Below are 10,206 nucleotides of genomic sequence, written 5' to 3' on the forward strand. Positions count from 1 at the left end.
GGAGGTGGGAGTAAGGGAAGTCGGCGGGAAGTCTGACGTCACGTGGGCTTGGTTGGCAGGCATAAAAGGAAGGTCCTCTCCACTGGCGTTCAGTTGTCAAACGACTTGAGCCTTGAGCGTCGGTGCTCCCAGGAACTCAGCCGCTGCGCCTCCCCCAGGGCCACCGCCGAAAGCTGCAGACCAGACCGCCGCGCTCCGCCCCGCGCTCCGCCCGCCGCCGCCGCCGCCGCCGCCGCCGCCGCGATGCTCCTGTGCGCTCTGCTGCTCAGCGCCGCCCTGGCGCTCGGCCACGCAGGTGAGTACCCCGCGCAGCGCCCGCACCCAGGCTGCTACCGCTCAGGCCTCGGTCCATCCCCGCACGCCCACTCCTGAACAGACCGGCTGGGTGACTTTGAACTCGTCCAAAAGATCTGGAGGGTATCCCGTTTTGCCACCCGGTCTGATCCCGTGGACCAGTTACTTAACTCTCACCTCACCTGCTGGATTAGGGATCCTAATTTGCAGGTTGTCATTCTAGACAGGCTCTGATGGATACGTGTGAAATGTATGTGCGTGGCACCTTTTGTGACCAAATAGTGGTCATTGTGGGTTTTGATTGTTGCTTTTGTTTTCTGTTTTGTTTTGTTTCTGTTTTTAACCAGGGATTGCTCCAGGGCAGCTTAACCACTGAACCACATCACATCCCCCAGTTTCTTTTCTTTTTTCTTTCTTTCTTTTTTTTTTTTTTTTTTTTTTTTGAGGCAGGGTCTCGCTAAATTGCTAAGGCTGTTTGGGATTTGAAATCCTCCTGCCTCAGCCTCTGGAGCCCCTGGGATTACAGGTGCGCACCACTGCACCGCAGGAAGGGCAGCTCATTGTTTCAATACTCTCATCAGTGCTTTCCAGTCCCAGGGAAGTTCAGATTATGTTTTTAAAATAAGCAAAATATTTGAAAAGTAAAAGCTGTTTTGACTTTGAAACGTTTCCTAAATTTGAATTAATGTAGCTAGGCATATCCTAGAGGGTCAGGAGGCTGAGGCAGGATGATCGCAAGTTCCAAGCCATTAGCGAGGTCGTAAGCAACTTAGTGAGACCCTGTCTCAAAATAAAAACAGGCTGGGGAGGTGGCTCAGTGGTAAGCATCCCTGGGTTCCATCATGGTACTACTACTACTAATTAATGTACTAGATCCAATCAATTTGAAAGTGCTGTTTTAACTTTTCAAAAAAACTAATTTGAAAGTCTAAAAAGTTAATATAAAACACCTTAGTAATGTGAATTATCAAGTTGAGTAGTCTATTACTCTTACTTAGAATAATAAATTAGTATTTCTAGCATAACCATTCTATGAGGAGGGTTTAAAAATTGTATTCCATGATTTTTTATTTCTTGAATTTATTATTGCAAAGATGCCCCATAGTTAAAAAATGAAACATTTTAGTCAAAATTAAGACACTGAAGAATGATTTCTGTTCTGTTGTCCTTACTTTTGTATTATAGCAAATCCTTGCTGTTCCAACCCATGCCAAAACCAAGGTGTATGTATGAGCACAGGATTTGACCAGTACAAGTGCGACTGCACCCGGACAGGATTCTACGGTGAAAACTGTTCAACACGTAAGTTTGCCCTTGCTTCTTTATTTGGATTGGGGTTACAGACAGGAATCATTTTATAGGTTTGTATCTTATGATAAGCCTCATTTCTCCCTCCTTTTTGCTCTCTTCTCACAGCTGAACTTTTGACAAGAATAAAGCTACTTCTGAAGCCCACTCCAAACACAGTGCACTACATACTTACCCACTTCAAGGGGGTCTGGAACATTATAAATAACATTCCCTTCCTGCGAAATTCAATCATGAAATATGTGCTGACGTGTAAGTACAAGTCTCTAAGGTTTTAGCTTCCTCAAAGAAAAATATACTTTATAATACTGTATATTACTGTCATGTATAACTAATTAGAACAAATTAAAATATAATAATGTAGATTACGAAATCCAATCTAATAACATATTTCCAACCTTGTCAAAATGACTTTAAATGTAACTTTTCAGTTTGTCTTCTTTAAGGCCAGAAATATTGATATTTAGTCCCATCTAGTTTATACAGTTCTGTTCTGTAGTGGGTTCTACTCAGAAGCCTGCATCCCCTTAACTTTTACTGTTTTGACCAGTTTGCAAGGAAGTATGGTTCGCTTGTTTATTGGATGTACATAGGACATAGAAGTGTTCTGAATATTCACATAGGAGGTTAATTTGGATTTGGTTCAGAAAGAAAATTTTCCATAATTCTAAAGTAGTGCCATGCATAACTATTCCTGTTATAGGCCTCTTGAGCAGAGAGTTGAAGCTACTGGAGAAATAAAGATTGCCAGAGCATAATACTCTGTCTAAAGCGTGTGTACATGGAAAGAATCATTTTTATAATAACTTGTTGGAACTGAATTCAATCTCTGTACTACTTTCCACATTTTGCAACAAAAATGAACATTGATTTGTTGTACATGTGGGGACCAATAAAACAGTTTTTTTCCTTAACTTTCAGCCAGATCACATTTGATTGACAGTCCACCAACTTATAATGTGCACTACGGCTACAAAAACTGGGAGGCCTTCTCGAACCTCTCCTACTATACCAGAGCCCTTCCTCCTGTGGCAGATGATTGCCCGACGCCCATGGGTGTGAAAGGTGGGTGAGAAGAAATGGTTATGGATGCATTAATCATAGACTTGGGTTGCTACCTAGAAAATTTAAACTTCCATTTATTAACAACAGAGAGTTTTTTCCCTTTATGTGGCTACCCATAGAACTTTTTTTAAAAAAAATATGAATCTGTATAAACTTAAAATTAAATGAGCATTTTGGTATAATGTCCTCATTTTAAATTGTTATTAAAACCAAATTAATGCTAATTAAAGTAGAGAAAATTATTTAAGAAGTTGTTCCCCAATATCTTAAAATGTTCATTGATATTAGGGTCCTCTTGACAATTGGATGTACTCTGTAAGTGATGAATGTCTTCAAAGTGACAGTCATTGTCTGCTTCCTTTAAGATGCAGATGGATTTTTATCTTAGCTGTATTCATTTTTCAGGGAAGAAGGAGCTTCCTGATTCTAAAGTGGTTCTAGAAAAAGTTCTTCTAAGAAGAAAGTTCATCCCGGACCCCCAAGGCACGAACATGATGTTTGCTTTCTTTGCCCAGCACTTTACCCATCAGTTTTTCAAGACAGATCAAAAGCGAGGGCCAGCTTTCACCACAGGACTGGGCCACGGGGTAAGATGGAGTTAAGTCAGAATTGTAGCAGATAATAAATGCTGACATTTTTACCATACCAAATAATTCACCCTCATTTTATAAAAAGTCTATAAAAACCTTAATAGAGTTTTCTATTCCATTTTACTTTACTGGCATAGTGAAAGTATATACCCAGACACACACATACAAAAACGGACTTTTTCATTTGCAGTTTATTCTTACATATTTTCGAATTTTAGCCCTGCCAAATGTCATGTCTTCTAAAACAAGACTTTTGTATCAGTTCACTTTCTAGGAAATTTTTTCTGCAGTGCTAGGGATGGAACCCAGGGGTTCGTGCATGATAGTAAACAGGCACTCTACCACCTAGATACAACCCCAGCCCTCGTTTTCAATGTTATTTTTAGAAATACCATATGATTATAGTGAAACATATAACATTCTTAAGGTCAATATGGGGTACTAATACCTTTAAACATAAGACACGGGCTGGTAGCTTTAGTGGATAAATAAATTTAATATTTTGTGATTATGAAAAATTTGCTTTATTGAAATTTTAAAGATAATTAAATGATCAAATTATTTAATGATAAATTATATAAAAGTTATATAAGATTTTTAAACAGCAGCAAGTTGAAAATTTTCCATAATTTTCTAGGTGGACCTAAGTCATATTTATGGTGAAACTCTAGATAGACAGCATAAGCTGCGTCTCTTCAAGGATGGAAAACTGAAATATCAGGTATGTGCCCTTGACTACTAAGATTGGTTATGACTCACCACCGACACTTCTATTTTAAAATCTCTAGTGATAAAAGTAAGTTTTTAAACTCTTACTAAGGTTTATTCTTGTTTGCAGGTGATTGGTGGAGAGGTGTATCCTCCCACAGTCAAAGACACGCAGGTGGAGATGATATACCCCCCTCACATCCCTGAACACCTGCGTTTTGCTGTGGGGCAGGAGGTCTTCGGGCTGGTACCTGGTCTGATGATGTATGCCACAATCTGGCTGCGGGAACATAACCGAGTGTGTGATGTGCTTAAAGAGGAGCATCCAGAGTGGGATGATGAGCGATTGTTCCAGACAAGCAGGCTAATACTGATAGGTGAGCAAGAGAAAATGATCTCACTAGTAAGAGTAACTAGTTATTCTGGGGAAGAGTAACTAGTTTATTTTTACCTTGGCCATGGGGCAGGAGTAATTCCAAAGGAATGTTGTAAATGGAAAAACACACCGTTAATTATGAGCATGCTTGTTAATATAACTACCTTTGATTTAATATTAATAAAAAAGCGAAGAATAGCAAATTAACAATTACTTATCAGTTGCTTAAAAGTTTGTGAGCAGAAAGAGTTAAGGTTTTTAATGCTTTGTTTTGCACAAATAGGGGAGACCATTAAGATTGTGATTGAAGACTACGTCCAGCACTTGAGCGGCTATCACTTCAAACTGAAATTTGACCCAGAGTTACTTTTCAACCAGCAATTCCAGTACCAAAACCGTATTGCTTCTGAGTTTAACACACTCTATCACTGGCATCCCCTACTGCCTGACACCTTTCAGATTGATGACCAGGAGTACAACTATCAACAGTTTCTCTACAACAACTCTATATTACTGGAACATGGACTTACCCAGTTTGTGGAGTCATTCACCAGACAAATTGCAGGCAGGGTAAGCATTACTGAAAAACAAAAGATTGGTCAGTGACTTTAGAATTTTTGCCACCTAAATTATTTTTCTTGAAGTTAGTAAAGGAATAATCAATTATTTTACTACTAAAATTATTTTCTTCAAATAAGAAGCCTGAATTTGACATCTAAAGCTTTAGCATACAGTTGTCAAGAAAATAATAATACATACCCATACCTTAAAAATATCTTCAAACCTTTATATAATCTTACTGATTATAAAAAAATAAATATAAGACTTGAATATCAGCTTCCTTTGTACAACCTTAAAAGGCAAATTAGTTCTAGACTACTGTCCCTTTGAATCTTGAGCACAGCTGCTATCAAAATGTATATAAGCATCTTTCCAAGAGATAAAAATAGTTTACTTCACTTATCTACTCTGTACCTAAAGAGCACTTTTAAAACAAAAGGAGTAAATATGCCTAAAAATGTTTGACAACTTAATTCATTTTGCACAGGTTGCTGGTGGTAGGAATGTTCCATCTGCAGTACAAACAGTGGCCAAGGCCTCAATTGACCATAGCAGACAGATGAAATACCAGTCCCTCAATGAGTACCGCAAACGCTTCAACCTGAAGCCCTACAGATCATTTGAAGAACTTACAGGTAAACACTTTTCTAGACTCTTAAAAGAATCAAGTGTCTCTGGAAACTACAGGGGAGTTGAAAGCAAACTGAAGGGGCGAAATTCTTCAAGTTTTACATTGGGTCTATTTCTCTCTTCTTCACTCTCCCAGGAGAGAAGGATATGGCCGCAGAGTTAGAAGCCCTCTATGGTGACATTGACGCCATGGAGCTGTATCCTGCCCTCCTGGTGGAAAAGCCTCGTCCCGACGCCATCTTTGGTGAGACCATGGTGGAACTTGGGGCACCGTTCTCCTTGAAAGGACTTTTGGGGAATCCTATATGTTCTCCTCACTACTGGAAGCCGAGCACTTTTGGAGGAGAAGTGGGCTTTAAGATCATCAACACTGCCTCAATTCAGTCCCTCATCTGCCGCAACGTGAAGGGCTGCCCCTTGGTCACATTCAGTGTTCAGGACCCACAACTTACCAAGACAGTCACCATTAATGCAAGTGCTTCTCACTCCAGACTAGAGGACCTCAACCCCACAGTACTACTGAAAGGGCGCTCAACAGAACTGTAGAAGTCTATTGATCATATTTATTTATTTATGGACCATTCCTTTTAACTTAATTATTTAATATTTATATTAAACGCCTTATGTTACTTTACATCTTCTGTAGCAGAAGGCGGCAGTACTCTTATTACAGAGGAAGGGGTCACACTGGTGGAAATTTCTGTGTCACTACTTTAAAGATGTGTTTTCTTCAACTTGAAGGGGGAAACAGTTCATTCTTGTAGAAAACAATGGGAAGTGACTTTTGACACTTTTTTACTTGAATTTCAATGTGTATCATGTTTTAATAAGAACTAAAGCCACGGTGTTTGAACACTTACACAAGGCAGGCTTCTACACTGCCTTATTTTCAGTTTGTCTTCCGTGCTGCATTAGAGCATTGAGGGTTGTGGAATTTTAAAGAACTTTTGGATATTAATCTGTCATCAAAGAAACAAAAAGGGTACAAGTGCATTTTTAGATGAATATTTAAAGTAGACATTACCAGTCATTTCATGTCTTTTTAAAGCAGCCTTGAAATGATAATGTGAATCTAAACCCACGGGCAGAAATCCCTTCTAATGGTTCATTTGCTAAAGTTGTTAAACTTGTATCCATATCAATAGAAGAAGCCATCAGATTTAAATCTCCAAAAGAAAATTATAGTTACTGGTTAAAATATTGTGTGAGAGATTTTACTTTTTCACTAGGAGTAAAAATCTAATATGACTGCTGCAACCTCCTTTTAAATCAAAATGCTAAATGTATCAGGTTTTGGTTTTTCACTAGGAGTGAAAGTTTATTTACTGTGACTATTATACCTTCATTTTAAATCAAAATACCATTTGTTAAGTTGGTCGAGTCACTCCAGTTCCATCTTAAAATAATATTTTATAAAGAGATTCTAGAATGTGTTTATATGAACAATAGCATGCTAAATCTACAGCAGAAAAAGATTATATATTTAAAATAAGCAATAACATCTGGGCATGGTGGTACACACCTGTAATCTCAGGACTTGGGAGGCTGAGGCAAAGGATCTAGGCCAAACTGAGCAATTTAGTGAGACCCTGTCTCAAGTTACAAGATAAAAAGGGCTGGGGATATAGCTTAGTTGGTAGAGTACTTGCCTTGTATGTACAAGGCTCTGGGTTCAATCCCCAGCACCACAAAAAGAATAAAAAGATAAAAAGGCCTGGGGGTGACACTTAGTGGTAGAGTGTCCCTAAATTCAATCCCCAATACCACAAATAAATAAATTGATTAAATTTAATAACCAATAAAAAGGAAGATCAAATTCGAATTTAAATTTGGGTTTAAACTTTTGAAGGAGAATTTATTCTGTCCTTCTATACTACAGAGCTGGTACTCAACAGATTTTGCTTTGAGGTTAATAAAGTGCCAAGCTGGACTTGGACAATGATCTATTTTCTTAGATTTTCTTTGCACAATGTGATTAAGCAGTGGATATCGCAGTGCAAAATGTAGTAGCCTCATCAAAATCCTCTTCAAAATATTTAGATCCAATTCACACATTGATTTTATCAGACTCTCAATAAGTCAGTTAAATATGGGCATTTGAATCAAGACTGGCTCTGCATGCTGCTCCTTAGATTTTTTTTTTTTTTTTCTGGTAGCCACTCTATTAAAAGTAACTCCTCTGATTCTTTGTTCTTCTATTTTATTTTCCTAGTTTTAAGATCAGAGATCTTCTATCTTTGAACTCTAATATTTTCTTACTTGAACTTTTGCACATTTCAGGAAAACCTCAGCTCAGGACTACTACTTAGCTGCTCTTGGTAGGAATAAAAGAAAAGAGTCTTGTTATTTATAATTTTAACCATCTGTAACCAAGAACCCTGCAAAGAGGGTAGTACCTTAGAACTGTAAGGCATTCTCCACAGGAAGAAAGTTATTTTTCTGTTCTAATGAATGTCTTTTCTTTTTTAAAAATAAAAAACCAGTAAGTAGTTTTGAGCATTAATAGTAAAAGTAATAATGATGATGACAATAGTTTTCCACATCTCAGTGTCAGCTGACATTTTATGGTACTGTATATTAATTTATTGAGGATTATTTATGTTGAATTAGAATGTTATTATTATCAACTGTTTAAGGCTGCCGTTATTTGATGTTTTTCATTATGTCAGAATCAATATATTATTTTGTGATTACCTCTCTGAATTTTATAAATGATTGGGATTAAGTAATATTTGTGAGTACATTTTCAGGAACCTAACTCTGGTATATTAAGATGTTTAAGGTTAGAACTTCTGTCTTTAGGCTTTATGTATACATCAAACCACGGAAAACATTGCCTCATTAATTTGAATATGCCAAAAAGATGGGTCTTTTATACAATTTTGAAGGAACTGTGGTTGCCTCATTAAACCATTCAACCATTATTTATTGAAAATATTCTGTACAAAGAACAATGGTTTCAGTATTTTTAAATCAAGCACCAATTACAGCTAGCATCAATATTTGTGTAAATAACTGAAAAAAATGTGTCTCTTAGGAAAGAAAAATAAATGTTATTAAAGAGAAATCACTCAGGAAAAAGTTTTAGGATTTTTATTGCTTAAAACATTTTGAGGATAATCGTCTTTGAAAAGCTTATAAACTGCTAACTTCTGGGATTTGGGTTTTTTTTTTTTTTTGTCGGGAAACAAACCAACTTGATTGTTAACTAACATCAACCTGCTGATTGTACCTGAAAATTAAGAGTTGTATGTGAATGTTTAAGTGCCTTAGACAAACATGTATTTAAGTTAACTTATGTAAACTATGTCTTGAGACAAATGACTGTTTATTTTTGTACTATTTAAGAACAGAAAATCTTTTCTGAAAATAAACTTTGACGGTTTCTGTATCTTTGTATAGCACATGATTTCTCTAAAGCCTGATCCTTCATCGTTGTCTTGTGCTTTATTGGAAACTACGCTGGCCCTTACCGAATGGTTCTGTCCTTAGTCACGTAGAGGCCCCTAGAGTCATGATTTATTTTGTCTTATTCATTGAAAACCTGTGTTGAAATGTGCTTTGTGCTATTGGAGGAAAGCAACAAGTATGTTTTCATTGCATACTCTAGAAGAAGAAAACAAAAGCCACAAAAGGCAAAGAATAAGACAAATGTTACCAAGGAGATGCAAAATAAAAAGGAAGTTCAGAAAGGAAGAGATTAGACTCGATTGGGTGAAACGTTGATACCCTGCACTGTAGCTTCCTTTGCACTCTTACTTTTGACGTCTTGGTGGTTTCAATATCTAGATGGACCACATGTTTAAAATCTTACCCAGCCTCTCTTCCTTGGCCTCCTCCATCCTATCGAGGCCTCCTCCACCAAATTTTCCACAGTCACATATACTTTGATCCTATCATTTCATTACACACCACCCCAAAATCTTCATTACTACCAACTCTTCCAGCTCACCTACTATCACACTCACACGCTGACATCTAAGTCACCAATTTCACTGAAGCTATGGATCCATCAACTTCTCTGCTTCATTATTTATGACCCTTTTCATCTCTTCATTTCCTTCCTTGTACATCTCAGATTCCACTGCTCCCTGTTGACTCCCCCTTTGTTGTACTTCATTGGCACAATTTGCTAAATTTCAGCCACTGTTCTTAAATTTCTTATTTGACTTCTCAGTAGGGTTTCACCCATGTCTATTTTTTTTTTTTTTTTTTTTTTGGTACTTGGGATTGAACCCAGGGGTATTTAACCACAGAGACACATTCCCAGTCCTTTTTATATTTTATTCTGAGACTGGGTCTCACTGAGTTGCTTAGAGTCTTGCTAAGTTGCTGAGCCTGGCTTTGAACTTGCAATCCTCCTGCCTTAGCCTCTCGAGTCACTGGGATCACAGGTGTGCGCCACTGCATTCATCTCCAAATGTCTACTTTTTATGGACTTTTTTCCTTGGTTTCATGATGTGATGCTTTCCTGGTCTTTCTCCACCTTCACAGAGTGCTACTGCTCAGTCATGTTTTGTCTGGTTTGGTTTTAAGCTCGAACTCTACTACAAGTTGAAGTGCCTGGCTCCCTTTCTACTTTGCGTTCTTCCAGATTAATCACATCCAAGTTCATAACCTAAAATAATAATCACTCCCATATTTAAGTCTCCAGGACCAATATCTAACCGTGCA

The 10,206-nt window shown here is 37.7% G+C and overlaps 1 protein-coding gene across 1 annotated transcript; it reads left to right on the forward strand.

The window, feature by feature from the left end:
• The first annotated feature begins 208 nt into the window (after positions 1–208).
• Ptgs2 (prostaglandin-endoperoxide synthase 2) lies at positions 209–7,123 on the forward strand. Its single transcript, XM_047521748.1, has 10 exons — positions 209–295; positions 1,480–1,596; positions 1,711–1,854; positions 2,524–2,667; positions 3,073–3,254; positions 3,895–3,978; positions 4,096–4,342; positions 4,625–4,911; positions 5,390–5,537; positions 5,669–7,123. Exons 1-10 carry the CDS (start codon positions 244–246, stop codon positions 6,076–6,078), a joined length of 1,815 nt encoding a protein of 604 aa, XP_047377704.1. The 5' UTR covers positions 209–243; the 3' UTR covers positions 6,079–7,123.
• The last annotated feature ends 3,083 nt before the right edge of the window (positions 7,124–10,206 follow it).

This window comes from Sciurus carolinensis, chromosome 12 (assembly GCF_902686445.1).
Source record: "Sciurus carolinensis chromosome 12, mSciCar1.2, whole genome shotgun sequence".
NCBI classification, from domain to species: Eukaryota; Metazoa; Chordata; class Mammalia; order Rodentia; family Sciuridae; genus Sciurus; species Sciurus carolinensis.

Excerpts from the sequence above, each read along its gene's own strand:
- Ptgs2 (XM_047521748.1), top strand. The coding sequence starts at position 244 with ATGCTCCTGTGCGCTCTGCTGCTCAGCGCCGCCCTGGCGCTCGGCCAC. Across the intron at positions 3,255-3,894 it reads CCACAGGACTGGGCCACGGG|GTGGACCTAAGTCATATTTA; the intron begins GTAAGATGGAGT and ends ATAATTTTCTAG. Across the intron at positions 5,538-5,668 it reads ATCATTTGAAGAACTTACAG|GAGAGAAGGATATGGCCGCA; the intron begins GTAAACACTTTT and ends TCACTCTCCCAG.